The 23,003-nt window shown below is 41.4% G+C and overlaps 1 protein-coding gene and 1 long non-coding RNA gene across 5 annotated transcripts; one reads left to right on the top strand and one right to left on the bottom strand.

Annotated features, from left to right (window-relative positions):
• Nucleotides 1-16: 16 nt before the first annotated feature.
• Nucleotides 17-15,770, top strand: DDX19B (DEAD-box helicase 19B). 3 transcript variants are annotated; one of them, XM_059667470.1, is made up of 12 exons: nt 17-216; nt 6,538-6,586; nt 7,480-7,533; nt 8,713-8,848; nt 9,173-9,265; nt 10,311-10,413; nt 10,969-11,083; nt 12,982-13,159; nt 13,468-13,705; nt 14,249-14,411; nt 14,859-15,050; nt 15,464-15,770. In XM_059667470.1, exons 1-12 carry the CDS (start codon nt 160-162, stop codon nt 15,523-15,525), a joined length of 1,440 nt encoding a protein of 479 aa, XP_059523453.1. In that variant the 5' UTR covers nt 17-159; the 3' UTR covers nt 15,526-15,770. The 3 variants fall into 3 exon arrangements, with proteins under 3 accessions (XP_059523453.1, XP_059523455.1, XP_059523454.1); XM_059667472.1 differs by lacking the exons at nt 17-216; nt 6,538-6,586; nt 7,480-7,533 and adding an exon at nt 8,386-8,407; XM_059667471.1 differs by lacking the exons at nt 17-216; nt 6,538-6,586; nt 7,480-7,533; nt 8,713-8,848; nt 10,311-10,413 and having other exon boundaries at nt 9,182-9,265.
• Nucleotides 1,327-23,002, bottom strand: LOC132217363 (uncharacterized). 2 transcript variants are annotated; one of them, XR_009448882.1, is made up of 3 exons: nt 22,738-23,002; nt 8,315-8,455; nt 1,327-1,808 (listed from the first exon to the last, which is right to left on the bottom strand). It is a non-coding gene; the product is annotated as an uncharacterized LOC132217363 (long non-coding RNA). The 2 variants fall into 2 exon arrangements; XR_009448883.1 differs by lacking the exon at nt 1,327-1,808 and adding an exon at nt 6,210-7,787.
• Between the last annotated feature and the right edge of the window lies 1 nt (nt 23,003).

A 23,003-nucleotide genomic window follows, 5' to 3' on the forward strand; every position in this document is an offset into this window, starting at 1 on the left:
CGTCACTGCGGCGCGCCGCTTCCGGTTCCCAGCGCCGGTGCGAATGACTTACCCCTCGGTGGGGCGGGAGCCGGGCTCACCGCGACCCCGGGAGCCCACGATCGCACCGCGCCAGCCGGCAAGTCCGCCAGCACCAGCGTCCCACTCGCTCCTGGGACCATGGCCACTGACTCGTGGGCCCTGGCGGTGGATGAGCAGGAAGCGGCGGCCGAGTCGGTGAGTTGGCTTCAGCCATAAAAGGGTCAGAATCAGTTCTAGCCGGGGCTCAGCTCCATGGGAACGGACACTCCCTAGTTGGTCTGGGCCGGATGGGATGCGCGCGGGGATGGGCATGGACCTTGAACTATCTTTGTTTACCTGCCTCCCATGTTATGTAAGCACAGGTGAGTGCTCCCATCTATGAAGAGCCCAGCCACCTGTCTATCTTCCTGGAATCCGGGTTGATCATAGATTGTAACCACTTTTGTAGGTGTTATTTTCCACCTCCCGATTCTGAGGGTTTTGGGCTTACGGACCGGGGTTACTCATATCTGTGTGCTTCCTCAGCTTGCACGCAGATATGCCACTCAGTAGGCCTGGCAGTTAGTAAATCCTCTCCTGATCTGCTTAACTTTGTTCTGGGCCTGACACCCAGGAAACAAGATATGTGTTAAACGTTACTATGTAGAATTAATTTCTCTCACCCAGACACTCTATATTCTGATATTGCTTTGAACCTACTTCTTTTATTACCTTTTTTCTCTGAATTCGAGAACAAGGACTTTGTCTTATTTTTTATAACTAATAAGTAATATGCACATAGTTCAAAGAGTCAAATATTTAATTTTAAACACTGGTTCCCACCACCACCAATTTTTAAATTAGTAAGTGCCATACTGTTTTCCAAAGTGGCTGTACCATTGAGTGTCCCCAGAATGTTCCTCCTGACTGGCCAGATTTTGCAGAGAGGATCCTCAGATTTCCTGCCTGGAGGGTAGAGGCCTGACTAGTGTTAGTGGAGTGGGAGGAAAATGTGGAGGTCTCAGCACTCAGTATACTTGGTTCCATTTAATACTCCCATTCTCATCATGGCATCCCCTTCCTCTATGATAGCCCTTAACTTATTCATTTCAGCATTTCTCATGCCTAGCCAGCGCTGTTAATTGAGTAAATAAGCTGTATAGTTTGTTTTATATTACATGGCTTTGTCAGAAACTTTTGGACATGCAATCTCAATATATACATACTTAGATATTGCATGCTGTACTGTTTTGCTAAATATATACATTATAAAGCATACACAAAAGTAATAAAAGCTGAAATAATGTTTTTAAATATTTTACTGTACTTCCTTTTGCTGGCTTTGTACTTACATTAATGTCTCAAAGTACAATATATACATAGGGAAAAAATCATATCATTAGCCATTGCAAATATGAATATATATTTCAAATAGTTTAAATTTTTTTTACTAACTTGTTAGATCAGATTATATTGTCATTCTCTTAATCTATTAATATGCCTAAAAGAGTTTGTTAGGAGTCAGTAGCTTTGCCATTTTCTTATTTGCTTGAGTTTGCATTGTTAGAATTATCTTCTTTTTTTAAATATATTTTATTGATTTCCGAGAAGAAGGGAGAAGAGGGGAGAGAGAGAGAAACATCAATGATAAGAGAGAATCACTGATCAGCTGCCTCCTACATGCCCCCTACTAGAGATCGAGCCCACAACTCAGGCATGTGCCCTTGACAGGAATCGATCCCGGGATCCTTCAATCTGCACGCCAACGCTCTATCCACTGAGCCAAACCAGCCAGGGCATAGAATTATCTTTAAGACAGAACAGAAACTCAGAATACACCCTGTGACAATGAACATTCAGATATGATTAGCTCCTATAAATTTCAGCAGATATATACTAGCCATTTTACTTACCTTACAACAATATAACCCGGAATTAATTAAATCTTGGGGCCCTATTTTTAGAGCATTATGGTGGGACTCTACCCTATTATCTCTTTTATATTTTTATCATTTATTTATTTATCCTCACCCGAGGATAATTTTCCATTGATTTTTAGGGAGAGTGGGAGAGAGAGGGAAAGACAGAGAGAATCATTGATGTGAGAGAAACACCGATTGGTTGCTTCCTGGGCCCAGGGTAGGGAGGAGCCTGTAACCAAGGTACATGCCCTTGATGGGAATCAAACCCCGGACCCTTTGGTCTTCAGGCCGACACTCTATCCACTGAACCAAACCGGCTAGAGCTATCTCTTTTTTAAAAATAACAGGTTTATTGAGGTATTACATACCATATACTTTATCCATTTAAAACATATAGTTCTCTGGTTTTTAGTATATTCACAGAGTTGTGCAGCCATCACCATAATTTTAGAATTTTTTTTATCACCTCAGAAAGAGACTCTGTATGCCTTAGCTGTTACTCCCCATTTCCCTCCAACCTCTCACCCTAGACAACCACTAATGTACTTTCTGTCTGTTTAGATTTGCCTATTCTTGACATGTCATATAAATGGAATCATATAATATGTGGTCTTTTGTGTCTGGCTTCTTTCACTTAGCATAATGTTGTCAAGGTTCAGTCATGTTGCAGCGGGTATCAGTATTCATTCCTTTTTATTGCCAAATAATATTCCAGTGTATAGATATACCACATTTTATTTATCTGTTCATCATGTCCACTGATGGACATTTGGATTCTTTCTACTTTTTGACTATTATGAATAATGATGCTATGATCATTTCATATACAAGTTTTTATGTGAACATATATTTTCAATTCTCTTGGGTACATATCTAGAACTGGCATTGCTGGGTTATACAGAAACTGTATGTTTGACTTTTGAAGAACTGTGAGACTGTTTTCCAAAGCAGCTGCACCTCTATCATCTTTACATTATTATTTTCTCTGCGATTAGTATTATCTATGAGGCACTACTATGTAGAGATTAAGACCTGAGTTCTAGCTAGACAGACTTGGAATTGTATATGATCTTGGGCAAACTGCTTAACTTCTGTGCCTCAGTTTCCACATCTGAAAAATGGGGATAATCATAATAACTACCTCACTGAGTTATAGACATGCCTGATATAAGTGTTATATAAGTGATAGCTATTATTATTGTTATTTATATATATATATATATATATATATATATATATATATATTATTGATTTTTTACATAGAGGAAGAGAGGGATAGTTAGAAACATCGATCAGCTGCCTCCTGCACACTCCCTACTGGGGATGTGCCTGCAACCAAGGTACATGCCCTTGGCCGGAATCGAACCCGCGACCTTTCAGTCCGCAGGCCGATGCTCTATCCACTGAGCCAAACCGGTTAGGGCTTATTATTGTTATTTTTATCAATAATTCACAGTTTCTTTGCAGGAACCTTTTAAATTACTTGTCCATATTATGTGGATTAGTTAGTTGACCCTGAATAAGATTTGTGAATCTACCTAACCATGCACAGGTAAATTATAACATCACAATAAAACTGAACAAATGACTAAAAACACCTCTGTTGCCCTGGCCTGTGTTGCTCAGTGGTTGAGCATCAACTTATGAACCAAGAGGTCACAGTTCAATTCCTGGTCAGGACACTTGCCCAGGTTGTGGGCTTGATCCGAAGTAGGGGTAGTGCAGGAGGCAGCTGGTCAATGATTCTCATCATTGATGTTTCTATCTTTCTCTCCCTCTCCCTTCCTCTATAAAATCAATAAAACTGTATTTTTAAAAAAAAACACTTCTGTTACTCTCTGCCACTATGAAACTCTCACTGAGGATCCCCACACGCATTGTATGACATGTGACTATAACATGCACAGTGCTAGGTTACTATATTTTAAATATTCATTAAGCTTCATTTCTTATTCATTGTAGATAAGAAAATATTAGATTCTGTTTATATTTATTTCCTCAGTCCCAGTGGCTCCTTTGTTCACCCTTTGTTCCATGGGAGATTTCAATTTAGAGGAGGGAGAACAGATAAGAAAACTGATGAATAAGATTCCTACTTCACCATTTTGCCTAAGAGCCTCCCTTTTCAGTATAGTTCACTTAACATTAAATCTTTCTTATTTCTCAAGCATCCTTTTTCAGATAATGTTTGAATAAAATGCAGTGGGTAACTATAGTTTTCAATGATCTTAATGTATCTTGAAAACTAAAATGTTAATTCAAGGCATTGAAAAATGTGGCTATTATAAGGTAGGTGTTTTTACTTTTTTGCCTTTTGGTTAACTTTCAGAATTTTAAGGTGGTTTCCAATGAAGACACAAGAGAAATTGGTTTTTCATTTTTGGTCCAAATAAATAGAGCAAAGGAAGGTATCTGAACTAACTGCTTTCAACATAAGTTTCAGTGTTCAGTTAACTCACTGAAGTGGATAATAGAAACCTGTCCTGCTGCTTTTGCCTTATGGGCTTTGAGATCCTTGTAGTCAAATGAGGGCTATGTTTTTAGATTCTGCTGGAACCTCTCCAGAATTCTGATACATTTATATTAAAATATCTATTTGTTTCATTTACATTGTTGCTACCAACTTTCACTACACATTGTATTTTATTTTTCTCACCCTACACAGTGTATTTTAGCTATTTTAACTACTTACTCTTAACTTTGATTTGAAAAATCTATCAACAAAAGAATAGTTTGTCCTCTTGACACTGAATATTTAAATGCTTTGCAGTGATGGATATTTCTAATTCTTTTATACCTCATTAACTTATTCAGACCTCAGCCCTAACATTTAAGTAGCTCTTATGACCCTAGGAGTGAATACTATTAACCTTACTCTTGTAAATATTGCCAGTAAGTCAGTCTCTCTCTCCTTTAACAGCCCTGAATACTGCTGGACTTAAACTAGGTTCATTGACAGGATGTGAAGGAGGAATACTTTAGTGAAGACTAAAATAACTGAATACCTAAACTATTTATATATTCTGTACTGTGCTGATTGCTTCATTTCATTACCTATTAATGTGTTCTCTATTCTTCAGAATTAATGAAGATTTTTACTGCTTTATGATGATTTTTTTTTGCCAATTTCCTTTCTTGCCAGGCTCTCTAGTGTGTTCCCTCTTCCCCACAACACCAAAGCAGACAGACACCAGAAACCCTCTTTTCAGTTTCCATCAGAAGTTCCTCTATTCCTAACTAACCACCCATTAAAACAAACAACTTCTTCATTCCTCCCTTTCCAAACCCTTCTGAGATTTAGAGGAAAGACAGAAATGAACCTCAAGACATAAAGAACCTCTGTTGGTGATGCTTTAAGAAATACCCTTTATTATGATTTTCTTTTTCTTTTTTTAATATATTTTATTGATTTTTTACAGAGAGGAAGGGAGAGAGATAGAGAGTTAGAAACATCGATGAGAGAGAAACATCGATCAGCCGCCTCCTGCACATCTCCCACTGGGGGTGTGCCCGCAACCCAGGTACATGCCCTTGACCGGAATCGAACCTGGGACCCTTCAGTCCGCAGGCTGACGCTCTATCCACTGAGCCAAACCGGTTTCGGCTATTATGATTTTCATACTTTTACCCTGCACTAGTTTGCCTTTGGCACCATTTAATATTTTAAGAGTATAGCACCTGCTTAGTATATCCAAAAATCAATTAAAAATAACTCCTGTCTTAAGGTATTTTTCTTTTTTCAGCTTTACTGAGGTATGATTGACAACTAAAAGGGTATTTTCATTCTAATAGGGGAAATAAATCCTGCCAGGATATCCCTAATTTACAGTGTCTGATCAAAGTCCTGATAATTCTTTCTTTGAAATGTCTTTGCTCTGTCCCTTCCTATCTATTCCCACTTCAGCCTGCTGCGTATTTTGATTACACAGCATGCAACAATCCTCCAAGCTGTTCCAACTTTAAAATATCAGACATCCAGCACAAGGCGACCTGAATGTGAGTGAGGCTGCATATCAGTATGCTGTGGTCCTGTGGCTCAGACATATCCTTGTAACATAACTGATTCTTTTTTTTTTTTTTTTTTTTTTTTTACAGAGAGGAAGGGAGAGAGATAGAGAGTTAGAAACATCGATGAGAGAGAAACACCGATCAGCTGCCTCCTGCACATCCCCTACTGGGGATATGCCCGCAACCCAGGTACATGCCCTTGACCGGAATCGAATCTGGGACCTTTCAGTCCGCAGGCCGATGCTCTATCCACTGAGCCAAACCGGTTTCGGCAACTGATTCTTAATTACAGGTGCATTTTCCAAAATCTCTTTAAATTTCCTCTTGTTTGGAATATGAGAACATGACAACTCAGCTGATATTCTATTAAGAGGTCTTTGTAATCAGAAAATTAAGCAAATTCATAAATTCATTTTCTCTAGAGATTGAATTAGGAATTTAGGGATTATAATTAGGGATTACAAAAGGAGCCCAGCAGAACAATCTAATGAATAGGTCTTGAGAATGGCTCATGTTTCCCCAGCTACACTGGGGAGGCTCTGTTGATTTAAAATCTTATACTTGATTTTCCTGACACTTTCCATCCTCCCCTATATTCTCCATTTAGTTGAGCAACTTGCATCTTAAGGAAGAGAAAATCAAACCAGATGCCAATGGTGAGTAACTAAAAGCTAGTTAGTTACAAATGAGATTTATTCTAGTATTTCTGTTTTGACATAACTGTCTGGAAAAACATTATATATGTAACCAGACCAGGGGCTGGCAGATACTGGCAGTCATTTGATTTGGAAATCAATAAACTGAACTGTTTTGTTTATATTGTGTTTAATATAAGCATGACGATGCCTAATTGGCTTATACATTATTAAATTTATTACTAACCATGAGACTGTACTGTCCAAGATTATTTGTTATTTTTAAAAATAATCCTCAATTTGAGATGGACTAGACAAAGTATGAGCAATCTGAGAGTTAACCTATTATAATTATTCTGAAATCATGTACCCCAAATCTAAGATTTCCATTAAAATTTTGTTGATGTACTTATTATAAGGAAAAAATTGTAACATTTACCTTACAGAATTCACTTACAATCTGTATTTTCACAAAACTACAGCAGTGTTTGAGTATAAATTCCTATTAATCAGCAATTCTATTAATCAACAATTCATATACATAGACTTAATAGCATTATTGTATTCATATAAGGATGAAATTCGACTTGCATAGGTGTTGAGAGCATCAAGGTGATTTCTGATCAATGACTTCTGTAATCATTCTACAACATTTCATAAATATTGATGCTATGAGAGAAATTAACATTAGTTTTTGAAGTCTGGCGAGAGGACTAAAGGATTAAAATATAAGCTACAGTGTTTCATACCTTTGTTTATGTAGCAACCATAAAATGTTTTTATCTGTGGCTTGGTTTCCTCATTGTTTTTTTTGCTCCTCAGGCCTTTACATTTCTAGTGTCTAGTAGAATTTGAATGATCTCAGCTGTTGGGTTTGGGATGTGATTTTGAATACCACTTTGTGTCTGATAAAGGTGCTGTTGTCAAGACCAATGCTAATGCAGAGAAGGCAGATGAAGAAGAGAAAGGTAACACAGCCTGAGAGCTACATACTAAGATTCTATAGCTTAAGAGAATGGGTTGTTAAGAGGCTTCATTTATACACCCAACTTGGCTTTACTTTAATGGGAATCACAGTGCTAACATAGTCGTTGGTGAAGGAATTCTAATTGTATACGTTTTACAGAAATTTTACTTTGAAAAGTGATGAAGTTCAGCAGCAGCAGGAAATATTCCCGGAATGATTATTTTTTACAAGGCAATAGAAAAGAAATTTTACTGCCTTTGGAAAAAAGAAAAAAAAACATTTAAGTTGCATCCCATTGTCTAATAAAATTAAACTTAATGACATTTCAATATATTTAAGATGCAAGCAGCTTATATGTTATCAAGATACAGATTTTAATTTTTTTTCATGATTGTGATTATATTTATTAAGTTAATCATCTATAATAATAAAAGTGTGATATGCTAATTAGACCAGACGTCCTTCCGGACATCCTTCCTTCCGGACAAAGCCACAGTGGCCAGGGGCCACGGCAGAGGCCCCCAGTGGCGGCAGCAGGCACGGGCCGGGGCCAAGACCCTTGCACAAATTTTGTGCATCGAGCCTCTAGTTTTAAGATTATATTTTAGCACAAATTGGGGAGAAATATTTGGGTTTAGATAGGAGGAAAAAATCTCAGGAAAGGATAGTTAGGAATAGAGTTCTGAAGAAGAATATGAGGCCCAATGGATGCTATGAGTATCATAATCTTTCTTGTTAATAAAACAAACTAATCATATTTATAAGTAAAAACTATGATATACCTTGAACTAGATGTCCCAGTACAGTCCTGGCCGGTGTGGCTCAGTTGGTTGGGCTTCATCCTGTGCATCAAAAGGTTGCTGGTTCAATTCCAGGTCAGGGCACATGCCTGGGTTTTGGGCTTCCTCTCCCTTCCTCTCTCTCTAAAAATCAATATAAAGTATTCTTAAAAAAAAAAAGGGGGGGGGGGAGTCCCAGTACAAATATTACTGCATAAGGGGGGTATGAGGAGGGGCAGGAGGGGGTCAATGGGGGAAATAAGGGGACATATGTAATACTTTCAACAATAAAGAATTATTTTTAAAAAATATTACTGCTTAAAATACCAATGGCAGTTAAATTCAGATGGGCTTATGGTAGATTTCATGGACTTCACATTATTTGCTCTTTTTCCTGACAGAGGACAGAGCTGCCCAGTCTTTACTCAATAAACTCATCAGAAACAACCTTGTCGACAACACAAACCAAGTGGAAGTCCTGCAGCGGGACCCAAACTCCCCCCTCTACTCAGTGAAGTCCTTCGAGGAGCTTCGGCTGTGAGTATTCGTTCGCTCTCTCACTCTCCCCTTTGTGTTTAGACAGCTATCCTAGACTTGTTATATTTTTTATCATAGTAGAAAACTTTTAGCTAAACAAATTTAATTTTAAAACATTAGCTGCTTTGAGCTATTTAGTAAAATTTCCAGGTAATCTATAAAAATGTTATCTGCACTTACACATTGGACTCAGTTCAGCACAGTTCAAGTTTGTTAGTTCTAAGCTGTGGGTAACACCAGTTAAAAAGAGAAAAAAATTCCCCATATATTTGGCTTCTTTCCTCAACCAAAAAGACTGACTTGCATCATTAATTGTTTTTCCAGGAAGCCACAACTTCTCCAGGGAGTTTATGCCATGGGCTTCAACCGTCCATCCAAGATACAAGAAAATGCATTGCCTTTGATGCTTGCTGAGCCGTATGTGTCCTGACATAACCCTATTCCATTTTTAATTTTCCATTTTAAAACTTTTATTTAAGAAAACTACACTAATAACATATGCTAATTTTAGAAAAGTGAGAAAACAATAAAAAAGAAAAAAATCATTTGTAATCTCCTTCCTCCACATACTATTCATTTTTTTTTGAGAGAGAGAGAGAGAGAGAGAGAGAGAGAGAGAGAGAGAGAGAGATGGAGAAACATCGATGTGAGAGAGGAACATCAATTGGTTGCCTCCCACATCTGCCTCAACCAGGAATCGATCCTGCAACCTGAGTATGTGCCCTGACCAGGATTTGAACGCACAGTCCTTTGGTGCATGTGACAACACTCCAATCTACTGAGTCACACTGGCCAGGGCAGACATTTACATATAAACTTTTATATGCTTTTAAATATTTATATGATCATCTTCCTATGTTGGGAAATATACATTTATATCATTCATATACAGTTCAGGGGCGGGAAACGTCCGTATGAGGCCCATGAAATTATTTGGTCTGGCCCTGCCATGCCATTAGGGGTGAGTTAATTAAACATTTAGCCAAATATAGCAGGCTAATTTTTAAGGTGATAATTTTGTATGGCCTATGAAAGATGTTATAAATATCCAAATGGCCCTTGGCAGAAAAAGGTTCCTCACCCCTGATATACACCATGATTTCATTATATGGATATATAAAGTTTATTGTGTCAAATATATAGGCTAAAAACTGTTCTAGGAGACCAGAATGGTGCAGTGCTTCTCACACTTTCATAGCCTATGAGTCTCATAGGAATTTATTAAAATCCAAATTCTGATTTCAGTAGATTTGAGGTGGGATGGAGGTTCATGATTTCTAGTAAGCTATTTGTCTAAAAATACATATTTTAAGTATTTTCTCAAAATGTTCTTTGTTCTGTGTCATAGTAATATTACTTCAAGATGGAAATCTTTTTTTTTTAACTTGAAACGTTATTCATTTTTATTAACTGAAAGGATACTTGAGATTTAAGCTACTGAACAGCTCGTTTTCTTGTGCAGCCCACAGAACTTAATTGCCCAGTCTCAGTCTGGTACTGGTAAAACAGCTGCCTTTGTGTTGGCCATGCTCAGCCATGTAGAACCTGCAAACAGATACCCCCAGGTAAGGACTTGGTGAATTTGGGTTTTCTGCTAATGCATAGCTAGAAGGGAAGTGCCATTTGATGGATTAAAAGCCATGTCTTATATTACCTTTTACATAAATTAGAGCTCCTTAAGTTGGGTACAAACAACATAGTTGATCTAGTAACAAAAATCCTCTTCCATGGTTTGCCAATTCTATGATACTACTGATAGGCTTGGCTCCTTTACTTGCAGGAAAACCTCCTTTATCTACAATTATTCATCCATTAGAAAGTTGAGAACTTTCTGAGAAAGTGAAAAGGAAGCTAATCTCCCATTTGAATTTCAGATCCTTGCTCACTTGTAGGTTTTGGTACTCTACTGGCCAGTAGCTGTTTCCAAGTGTCTTTACCCAGCCAGAGTTCTGGCCCCTAAGAATTCTACCTTGTGACTTTGCAGCTTAAAGAATCAAATGGTGTACACTTTATATATCCTTTCCTTCAGCCTTAGCTGGAAGAATAACTAAATCCTGATGTAACTCCCCATTGCAAAAGAGCTATTGTCTTGACTTCTCACTCTGCACTCTTTCTACCAGTGTCTGTGCCTCTCCCCAACGTATGAACTTGCCCTTCAAACGGGAAAAGTGATTGAGCAGATGGGCAAATTTTACCCAGAGCTGAAGCTAGCTTATGCTGTTCGAGGCAATAAATGTGAGTATGAATATGTAATCCTAATTCATTAAGTTAACAATTTTTTTAAAAATTTTACAGTTAAACTAATACAATGAACACGTGTACCCTTCACCTAGATTTGAAAACTTAACGTTTTGCCATATTTGCTTTATGTGTATATAGATATTTCTGGTGAATCATTTGAGAGTAAATTGCAGATATTGTGGCTTTTTATTCCTAATACTTTAGTATGCATTTCATGATGAAGACATTCTTCAGCATACCCACAATATCCTTATCACAACCAAGAAAATTAATAGATTCTCTAATGACTAATACCCAGTCATTTTCATTTTACCCCAATTGTCCCAAAAGTGTTTCCTTATGGCTCTTTTGTTTTGAATCAAGATTGAGGGAGTGTATCCACATTGCATTTGGTTATCTCCTTACATTTCTTTTAATCTAGAATAGTCACTTCACATTACATTTGACTTTTTGAACACACCTTTTTGCTTATAAAATATTCTCCAAGTTCTGGATTTAATTGCCTAATTTCTTTTTAATGTCATTAGAAGAACAAAAATGTTCTAGAATGTTCATGGCAGTTAACTCTGGTAGTTTATTTTTATTTTTTACATATTTTCTACCTTTGTTTTACAACAAACTGACAATATTTAAGTAATTTAAATTTTCTTAGAAGTTTGGTTGAGTCCTATGGATCTTTAACACAAACTTCTAACTTTATGACTCGCAGAAATCTACTCTGTGTACAACATCCTTTTGTGAAGTTAGTTCTGAAAAGTAAGATAATAAAACTTAGTGAAAAATTATCATAAGACATTTAAAATGTTAGTTTGGATTTGAGTTAGAATGATAGGATTTTGAATAATTATTTTATGAGGGGCAGTAATTATTAACTGAAATTTTAAAAAAGGCAGCATTTGTTAGCTTTGAATTGATTCACATTTGGGCAAAATTTTGGCTGTGACTAGAGGGAAATTGTTTATGTCTGGTCAAGAGTACAAATAAGTGCTAAAATTTGAATCAATAAATACCATCTAATTGAAAATGAAGAACCAAATTCTCAATTCCACACTGCACAGGGCCTAGAACGTGTCATGGTCTGCCAGGCCTAGTCTGGGAAGCATTTTTAAGGGAGGTAGATTGTGTTTGAAAAGACAAAGTCTTTCATAATGAACCCTATTTATTGATCTGGGCATGAGGCGTATAAAAGCAACTGACTTGTTTGATGTGAATGCTAGAAGAGTTAAGGAGCAGAGTACACTAGAGTGAGGAGAACTTTGAAAATGTCTATTATGAGGAAATGCAATCCTCATCTAGAGGGAACCATGCTGACAGAGAAGAAATAAAGATAACAGGTCCTTGCCCTGACCAGTGTTCTCAATGGTTAGAGCATTGGCCCGTGCACCAAAGGGTTAAGGGTTCAATTCCCAGTCAGGGGCGCATACCTGGGTTGCAGGTTTAATTCCCCAACCCCAGTTCAGAGCATGCAGTTGGGGAGGGTGCAGGAGGCAATTAGTAAAGTTGTCTCTGTCACATCAATGTCTGTCTGTCTGTCTCTCTTTCCCTCCCTCCCTTCCACTCTCTAAAAATCAATGGAAAAAATGTCCTCCCTTAAGGATTAACAATACAAATTTAAAAAGGTAACAGATTTTTGAAAGATAATATAAAATGGGAAAGAATGCCACAAAGAGTTTTTTTTATCTTCTCATTGTTTCTATCCTTAGTATATCTTTTCAGCATTGTCTTTTCTGTGTGTGTCCATGAAATATTGTAGTGATATCCTAACCTTTCCTTAAAATATTAATGCAAACATCAAAAAAATTGTATTAAAATACATCAAAGCTTGAGAATTTCTCAGAAAGGAGAGCTGGTTTGCCATGGACATACCTATGAAAAACATCTTGTCTCCACAGTGGAAAGGGGTCAGAAGATCAGTGAACACATTGTCATTGGCACCCCTGGGACTGTCTTAGACTGGTGCTCCAAGCTCAAGTTCATTGACCCCAAGAAGATCAAGGTGTTTGTTCTGGATGAGGCTGATGTGATGATAGCTACTCAGGGCCACCAAGATCAGAGCATCCGCATCCAAAGGTAGGACGCTGGATCCGGGAGGAACTTCTCAGCCTTGTACCGGGTTCTCTGCTTCAGAAGCTTGAGAAGCCTGTGATTGATGGGCCATGTCGGCACTGACCATACTCCCGCCTGGGTCGAGGAAAAGACTTAGGAATCTAATAGCACCCTGTCCCTGCCCCGTCTGGTCCTGCCTCTTCCCCACAGTGCTCCTCCACCTCTGCCACCTTCCAGGGGACATAGCCCATCCAAGCCTGGGGAGGCTGTGCTGCTGCTCATTCCAGTGAAACGCTCGGGCTCGTGCCAAACACCTGGGCCTTCCCTTGCAGGATGCTGCCCAGGAACTGCCAGATGCTGCTTTTCTCTGCCACCTTTGAAGACTCGGTATGGAACTTTGCCCAGAAAGTGGTCCCAGACCCAAACATTATCAAACTGAAGCGGGAGGAGGAGACATTGGACACCATCAAGCAGTATTACGTCCTGTGCAATAACAGAGACGAGAAGTTCCAGGCCTTGTGTAACCTCTACGGGGCCATCACCATTGCTCAGGCCATGATCTTCTGCCATGTGAGTAGCAGCAGCAGCAGCAGCAGCAGGCCAGCCTGGGGAGGAGTTCCATGGGAAGGTGTCCAGCCCCCTCCCTCTCAGCCAGCTCCACCTTAGTGCTGAGGAGGACCAGCTTCTCCTGTGGGACTAGAAAGAAAGTGAATCACTTCTACCTGCCCTAGGGCATATTCTCCTCATAATGAAGTGAGTTATAAGGGGAAGGCTGAAAATGGAACCATCTTGAATCCCACTTCTTAGAGATAACTTGAAAAAAACTCCAAATAACACCCAATGAAATAATGTTAAAATATTAAGACAAACTTTTTAGGAATGAAAACCTTGAGTAAAAACCACATTCTTCTTAGATGAACACTAAGATCATTTAAGTAATTCATCCAAAATATATTATATGGCTAAAATTCTATTTGAAAAATTTTAAGTCTAACCTGCTGGCTGAATGCTGCAGGTCTTCCTGTATATAAATGGCAAAAAGCCACTTTTCTGCAGGTGTTTTCATTTTTTTTTTACAGGTATCTTCATTTAAAACAATTCTTTTCACTCCAGACCCGCAAAACAGCCAGTTGGCTGGCAGCAGAGCTCTCAAGAGAAGGCCACCAGGTGGCTTTGCTAAGTGGGGAGATGATGGTGGAGCAGAGGGCTGCGGTGATTGAGCGCTTCCGAGAGGGCAAAGAGAAGGTTCTGGTGACCACCAACGTGTGTGCCCGTGGTGAGCAGAGAACTTGTCCTGGTCTGCCAGCCTCGGGGTAGCAAGAGAACTCCTCAGGTGGTTTGAGAGAAGTCATGTGGGGTTGGTGGTGACGTCCTTTTCTAGGAGAGACTGGATTCCCTCAGCAGAGAACTTTCACAGAAACCGAGTCCTGACTTGGTGGAAGGAAATGTACAGGCTTCTGACTGATTCACAATGGCGCCTGCTCTTCTTGGGGCAGCCATTGAGGTTTCAGCTGCATCTCCTGACACTAGTGTCTAGCAGAGGCTCCCCTACTGAGTTCTTAATTTTGTTAGCACCTGCCAAAGTCCTGTGGTTTTCCTCTGGGTTCTGCTCCGTGCTCCTTGTCCCGGAATCCCAGAGCTGGCCCACCCTGACTCCCTCCAACCAAACTTGGTGTATGTGGCCTGACTCCCATTCCTTACTCTTCATCTCTTCTTCATGCAGGTATTGACGTTGAACAGGTGTCTGTTGTCATCAACTTTGACCTTCCTGTGGACAAGGATGGGAACCCAGACAACGAGACTTACCTGCACCGGATCGGGCGCACTGGCCGCTTTGGCAAGAGGGGCCTGGCAGTGAACATGGTCGACAGCAAGCACAGCATGAACATCCTCAACAGAATCCAGGAGCATTTTAGTGAGTCCTGGGAGTGCCCTGCCTTTCCTTATGGGGCGAGTCCGGGGGTGGGTGGAAGGGTAGGTAGTCCTGTGGCCCCTAGAGAGGCTTTGTCCCTTTGCACATTCCCCTCCTCCCCTACAACCGGGAAGTCCTCAGAGAGCACACCTGCGAGTTCAGTGTCAGGACTCCAGTGTTGGTTCCCCTTGGCCAGGCTGAGGGCCTTGGACTTGGACTGTTGTTGTCAGTGTCTAGGAACCCAGACAACGGGTTTTGGGTTTAACTGGAGGATGGATGTGGGCAGAGGCAGGGCTCTTTCCTAGCCAGGGCAGAGACCTGTGTGTTTTCTCTCCCTGCTGGGCTGCCCCTTGCCTAGGTGTGTCTCTCCATGTAACCCCATGTTGATCTCTCTTTGAATCTTTTTTTATTCTCAGATAAGAAAATCGAAAGATTGGACACTGATGATTTGGATGAGATTGAGAAAATAGCCAACTGAGAAGCTCCACCAGGCCCTGCTGCCCACCCTCAGCTCCCCCTAAGTGGGAGACTAGTGCTTTCAAGTACAGGCCTCAACAGTTGCCACAAAGATGAAGGCACGATTAGAGAGAAACTACCTACCTCATTTTAAATTACGTTTGGACTTGATAAAAATTGTGCAAATGATGGGGGAAGGTAGATAAAATTATTTACACAACTTTTGGAAGATTAGGCGTGAATACACAGAAATTTACCTTTTGGAAATTCTGTCTGTTTTTTGGCCAGTGTTTTCCCCATGGTTACACTAATCTAGATGCTGTACTAAACGAGCACTTGCTCAGAATCTGTCCGGCAGCCTCTGCCTGTTGTCTGGGTAGGCGTGTTCAGGCCCACACCAGCTCTCCTGGAAGTGACAGAACAGACGTGAAGAGGGAACACAGAGAGAAGCCCCAAGTAGGACAGGTGTGTAAGCAACCCATCATGTTGGGAGTGAGATGTGAGGCAGCAGAGGAGAGCTGTGAGCTGCTGGTTTGGATTTGGGATGGGATAGCTCAACTGAGTGTTGTCAGCCAACTCTGTACTGAAACCCACAGCAGGAGGGGATTTGCTAAGCACGAACCAAAATGCTAAGCATGGACCAAAATGCTAAGCATGGACCAAAATGCCAACCAGGGATTTTTTTTTTGGTGGGTGCCAAGTTTGTGTTGTAGGACCATGACCTGTTCTTTTCAGCACGTGCAATCTGTGTGCAGTGCACATCTGATTACTGGTACATCCCTTGCCTGTGCTTGAGCAAGACCTGTTAAGTCATTGTGGAGAATTAGTGGTGGCTCTAGCTTGCCTAAAACCTGGTCTCGCAGGCATTTGCAGCATCTTTTTTACATCCTTGACCCCTTAGGAGTCTTGAGTAAATATAAGGTGATGTGAGATTTGTATCCTCAGTGAAAATTGTGGTTTCAAGTCACGAATAGCCAGCCTCAGGGCAGTTCCAGAAGTGATCCACAGTAATCACAAATCCTTGCTTTGTCTTCAGATCCCAGAAGACAAGTGTTGTAACAGCTGATGAATGAGTTCAGGTATTTGGCACCTTGACTGTGAAAAGATACTGGACATCTTTGTGCAACTAAGTACTACTAAGGGACTAGGTGGAATACAACCATTCATGTGTACAAGGCAAGAGTAACTGCCAAGACCTTTACTCCATCTTGGCATCTTTGTGCAGAGTAGTCGGAGCAAATAATAGTAATGAACATTTCTTCATGTCTGACCAAGGCTGTTGGTACCCATGAAGTGACAGAGCAAAGATGAGATGAAACTGCGTTACAAGAGTAATAGGAGTCCAGCCAAAAGGGGTCTTCTTCTGCTCTTAGAGTCTGATACAGAATGGCCACTTTGCCTAGGACCAGGCGTGGAAGAGGGGTTTTCTGTGATGAGAACTACTCAAATCCCAGACCTTCCTTATAGGTGTTTCTATGTTTTAGGACTAGCTCGGGTCTTGGGAAAGGAAAGGGCCTCTACCAGCTTCCAGGTGGTTACCTTAATCTGACATTACAGATACTGCAGAGAGACTAACACTCTGCCAATCCTGCTACATTCCTCCACTGGGCACGTGACTGTATAGTCTTCTCTCTGCTTCTGGCCAACTCTGACCTACTCTGGGAGTCATATAACAGAAGAAATTGAATCCCCCCACCAAAGTCCTGTGGACCAACCCTGAAATAACTAAAGACAAAGGCAGTAATTAAAGGACTATAGATTCCTCATGAGGCTGCACCATCACCTTCTCACAGCACGTATAACCCATCTTCTGAGGAGCCCTAAATCTGGGCAGCAAAATGGGAAGGGATGTTTCAGACTCTTCAATACTAGGAATAAATGGGTATATGGTAGAAATCTAGATAAATGGTTCTTAATCTGACCCCAAAGAATTCACTGGATGGGTTTTATGGAGTCTGAAGTAGATGCAGTATTGAGTTTAAATGCATTTTCCAGGGAGAGACTCCCAAAGGAGTGTGTTTTAAAAACGTCAGACTCACTGTATGGATAGCTCTGGAATGTCACCCCAGTGTCACTGCAGCCCATGTGCCCTCATAGACCATATTCACTGCGACCAGTGCTTGGCTCCCAGGGCTCAGTAGACCAAAGCTGCCTCTGTGACCTTGTCCAGTTTTGAGACATCAGTGATGTAAAAATATATTGAGCCCTTGGTGAACAGAATTTCTTTTACTGTTCCTAGACATAGAATGATAAACTGTGCCCTAGAACAAAAATTCACTTGGGAAAAGGAGATTTTTTGATCCAATGGCAGATTCTGGATATATTATCCATAAACAATTGATTTTATTGGTTTTTTTGCGTGTCGTTCATTGGCTATATGCATAAAAACTAATCAATTGTTGATGTATTCTTTACTAATATTAACTGAACCTAATTGTGATATATTCATATTACTAAGATATCATTAATGACTATAAGAAGAAAACAGCATGTTTTGGTTGCTGATATTAGTAATCATACATAAGTGAAGACTCACCTATTATTCTATAAGCTAGTCATCACCTTATATTACTGTTCCATTTCAAAGTTGACGTTGCTCCAACATGAGTAGTTGGGATGGCTCCATAGGCCAAGGGCCAGCCCTACCCAGTTGCCAGAGGTCTGTTCACATTCCCTTTTTTCCTGCTGGTAAACCAGAGGATGCTGGCTAATTAGAAAGAATGTAGATGCTAGCAAATACAAAGTTCTTACATTCAATTTTTCTAGTCCTAGGAAAGGAATAAAAATGGGATTCAGAAAGAGGTCTTCTCCCTTTGTTGTTCCCATCTCTTGTTTTTGTCTTGTTTTGGTCAGTCCTTACCCGATGATATTTTTTCCTTTGGTTTTTTTAGAGTGGAAGTGGGGGAGGGAGAGGAAGGGAAAAGAGTGACACATCCATGTGAGAGGGACACATTGATTGGCTGCTTCCTTATGCACCCCTACTGGGGCTGGGGATTGAACCAGGTATGTGCCCTTGACCGGGAATAGAACACTAGACCTTTCGGTGCCCAGAATAATGCTCTATTCACTAAGCCACACAGACCAGGGCCCCATGTCATTTATTATTTAACTTGAAGGCCATTTCATTCAAAGTGCCTTGGTATTCAGAAAGTAAGGCTTTCCTCCCAGCTGGTATAGCTCAGTGGTTGAGCATCGACCTGTGAACCAGAAGGTCAAGGTTCCCAGTCGGGGCACATGCCCTGGTTACCAGCTTGATCTCTGGTGTGGGACTTGCAGGAGGCAGTCAATCAGTGATTCTCATCATTGACGTTTCTCTCCCTCTCCCTTCCTCTTTGAAATCAATAAAAATATTTTTTTTAAAAAACAAAGGTAAGGATAACCAAGGTTAGGGAAGATTCATGAAGGAGTTTGCTTATGAGGGAAAAGGGATTTCAAGTGACAAGAAGAATGCCTTAGACCAGTGATTGTCAAACTGCGGCTTGGCAAACTGCGGCTCGCGAGCCACATATGGCTCTTTGGCCCCTTGAGTGTGGCTCTTCCACAAAATGCCGACTTCTGTGCATGGGCCACGAAGTTTCAATCGCACTGTATGTTGTTGCCCCAATTGCAATAGTATTTCCTGTACGTGGTATTTTGTGGAAGAGCCACACTCAAGGGGCCAAAGAGCCTCATGTGGCTCGCGAGCCGTGGTTTGCTGACCACTGCAGACAGACTGGTCCTATGAAGACTATAGTAACTTCACCAGGATAAACACCGTATACAGGAAGGGTAATAAGGTAAGCAGCCTAGCCATGTGGGCAGAGAAAAGCCTCAATAGGTAGAAAATGGAGATTTGATTGTTTGAACAGGATTTGGATTTATTAGTAAATTATCATAGATTCTTAAAACACAGGAGGTGATGAAATTGTGTTTTGCAGGGGGGGCGGTTGGGAAAATTGGTCTAGTAGAGGTGTACAGGATATACTGAAGCTGAAAAGGCTGGCTTCTGAGAAACCAGTTAGAAAATTATTGCATCAGTCCCATCACACAGCAAGTGCCAGGATGTCACTGGTTGTACTGAGAATGCAGGGGAAAAAATGGACTGGAGGGATATTACAGAGGAAGAAGGGCAGGCTTACATGCCTATCTATTTTTATTCCAAAGATGATTTGTAACTCAATAATTAGATACACTAGTCAAAATAATTCTGGGGAGAAATGCAAAGGGAAGAAAAGATCAGATCAGTGTTGAGTTTCCTACATAGCCTGTATGATGTCAGGCCTGTCATCTTTTTTTTTTTTTTTTTTAAATATATTTTATTGATTTTTTACAGAGAGGAAGGGAGAGGGATAGAGAGTTCGAAACATCGATGAGAGAGAAACATCGACCAGCTGCCTCCTGCACACCTCCCACTGGGGATGTGCCCGCAACCCAGGTACATGCCCTTGACCGGAATCGAACCTGGGACCCCTCAGTCCGCAGGCCGATGCTCTATCCACTGAGCCAAACCGGTTTGGCATGGCCTGTCATCTTTAAAGAGGGACTGGCCCCTCTCCACCAACACCTCCCAAGCTGTTGTAGATTTCAGAGACTTTCTTTAGGTTTCTCCTGGTCTGGGACATAGATAGCAGGTTCTTAGGAACTCCTGCAGTTTTACCTGACTTTGCTTTTCTGATTGAGAATAAATATTCCTTATTCTGTTAACTCAGATTACAGCAACTTCTAAAAATGATACAGTGGAGGTGAGGAGACTGAAGGGCTGATGGTAGACGGCTCCAGTGCCCTAATCCTGGATCGGGGACAGGGTTTCCCCAGAGTAGCTTCAGACAACTAGTGGGAAGTGCGAGGCCAGGTGGGGATCTGCTTGGAAGATGTTACACTCCTACTTTATGTCTCTTCCTCATGCCACTGTTGTTAGATGCTTCTTCCTTGGCTTAGAAATTGTTCTGGTTACTATTCAGGAGAGCAAGTAGGTTCTCCAAAGTAGTTTTGAATACAGATAGTTCTAAAAGTAAAATGGGGCCCAGCATGCGTGGCTCAGTGGCTGAACATCAACCTATGAACAAGGAGATAATGGTCTGATTCCTGGTCAGGGCACATGCCCGGGTTGGAGGCTCGATCCCCAGTGTGGGGCATGCAGGAGGCAGTTGATCAGTGATTCTCATCACTGATGTATCTATCTCTCTCTCCCTCTCTGAAATCAATAAAAAAATTTTAAGTAAAATGGGGTATAGGAGTAGGTGGAGGAAAGAATATTAAGTGAAGCCTGACAGTGATGGCTGGTATGTCAGCCGCTCAAATGAGATACTTATCGCCTCTGCTTTATCAATATCTAATGGTTGGGTAGCCTTATCGCCCAGGACTACACCCATTTCCTTTTCCCAGAGGAAATGGGAGGAGGGGGTTGTTTACATAGAACTCTCTGGTAAGTACTAGTACACATTTTGTGAGTCTTCACACTTTTCTGTTATATCCTCATTTATATGCCTCCAGTCCAATTGAAGAAAAGCCAACTGGCCTTCTGTTCTACTCCTGAAAGCAAATGTCTCCACACTTAAGACTTGAAAGGACATGAGTTAGGCCCTGGCCAGGTTGTGTGGCCATGACCAGGTGTATTGTTATCTGGTCTGCGTCCCTCTCGGACACCAACAACTTCTTCATTTGCATGGAAATCATCCTAATAAACCAATGCCATTTGAGTCCAAGTTTAACAACAAAACAGGTCCCAGTGTTTCAGTATTGCTTTGTTCATTTCTAAAGCAAGTAGGTCTATATGACAGGGACAAAATAAACATTGTCCTATTTATCTGACTTCATATTCAACATCAGTGGAGGGGACAACTTTAGGAAAAGCTGCAGTGCCTCTACCCTACGGGTCATCCGTCCTTTCTGGTTAACTCCCCCACTCTGTTCAGGGGTCATTCAAGGCTCACCTCAAACTTCCCACCCCATCCTCTCCCTCAGGTTTCAGCAAGTCCTCTCCCTAATCCGAGGAAACAGCCAACACAGGAGACACCCTCAGCCTTCCGCCACCAGACTTATCGCCAAGCACACGTCTTCCCTCTCCTCCTGTTACAACAGGAGGGGTCCTTATTGTCTAAATTTTCCTATCAGTGCACTAAACTCTCTCTCCTGTGGCTTTTAAGGACTTGTTCTAGCGGCTCTCCCTCTCCTATTTTAACCTTTCCCACTCCCAGCCCCCAATTTTTCCAGTTGTATTTTATTGTGGTAAAATATAAAATTTACCATCTTAACCATTTTTAAGAGTACAGTTCGGTGGTGTTAAATACATTCAGATTGTTCAACCATCACCACAGTCCATCTCCATGAACTCTTTTTTTAAAAAATATATATCTATTTTTATTTCAGAGAGGAAGGGAAGGGGCTAGAGAGAGAAACATCAATGATGAGAATCATTGATCGGCTGCCTCCTGCACGCCCCACACTGGGGATCAAGCTCACAACCTGGGCATGTGCCCTGACCGGGAATCGAACTGTGACCTCCTGGTTCATAGGTTGACACTCAACCCCTGAGTCACTCTCCATCTTGTACAATGGAAAGCATACCCAATACACCATTCCCATGACCTTTCCCTGGGAACTATCACTGTACTTCCTGTCTCTGGGATCGTGACTCTTCCACCGTCCACACTTGTTTTTCTGTGACTGGCTTATGAGCCTGCAACCAGGTATGAACTCCGACCGGGAATCGAACTGGTGGCCTTTTTGGTACAACGCCGAGGCCCAACCCACTGAGCCGCACTGGCCAGAGGCCTACGTCACTGTCTGAGGAACATTCCTCTCCCTTCTGTTGCCTGGTGATATCTGAGAGCCTACTGTGTGCCATGAACTCTTCTAGGTTCACTAACCAGTTCAGATTCTAGTGGGGAGAGACGAAAGGAAACAGGCAGCAAACAGGTAAGACGCCTTCTGACGGTGAGCGGATGTCTGAAGGGTTACCTAGTGATAAAACGCCAGGAAGGAGATGGGCAACTGACGTGATACGAGTGTGATGGACCATTCTGCCGGTGCATTGGTAATCATGACATTAAAAACGTTCAGCTGTATGACAAACAGGTCAGCGTCTACACTGTACGCCCGCTTTGTGTCGGACTATAAAACACCTGCGCTGCGATGGGGACGGACCAGGGCTGGAATGGCCGAAGAGAAGGACGGGGCCGCTGTGTTCTGGCGGGTGGGCTGAGGGCGGGGAGGGAGGTCAGGGCTTTGGTTTCTTTGGTTTTTGCCGCCTTACCTGTCACCGCGTTCCTAACAGTGGAAACCGGCATCGTGTAGTATTCTCAGGGAACTTGTCTTTAGAGTTCAGAGACATAAACTTAGCGAGACGTGGCAGGTTTGAAAGTAAAACCTGGGTTACTTCAGCGTGAAGTTAGGCAAAGCGAGGCTAAGAGTTTCACCTCACAGACCTCAGACATTGAGACACGGAGAGGCTAAGCCCGCGGAAACCCGCGGAGGCCTCGACTCGGCGCCCGACGGGAGCGGGCGCGGCTCGAAAAGGGC

The sequence above is a fragment of the Myotis daubentonii genome, chromosome 15 (assembly GCF_963259705.1).
Source record: "Myotis daubentonii chromosome 15, mMyoDau2.1, whole genome shotgun sequence".
Classification (NCBI taxonomy): domain Eukaryota; kingdom Metazoa; phylum Chordata; class Mammalia; order Chiroptera; family Vespertilionidae; genus Myotis; species Myotis daubentonii.

Coding starts and splice junctions, on each gene's coding strand:
- DDX19B (XM_059667470.1), top strand. CDS start 160: ATGGCCACTGACTCGTGGGCCCTGGCGGTGGATGAGCAGGAAGCGGCG. Junction 7,534..8,712: donor GGCAGATGAAGAAGAGAAAG/GTAACACAGCCT, acceptor TTTTCCTGACAG/AGGACAGAGCTGCCCAGTCT. Junction 8,849..9,172: donor TCCTTCGAGGAGCTTCGGCT/GTGAGTATTCGT, acceptor TTGTTTTTCCAG/GAAGCCACAACTTCTCCAGG.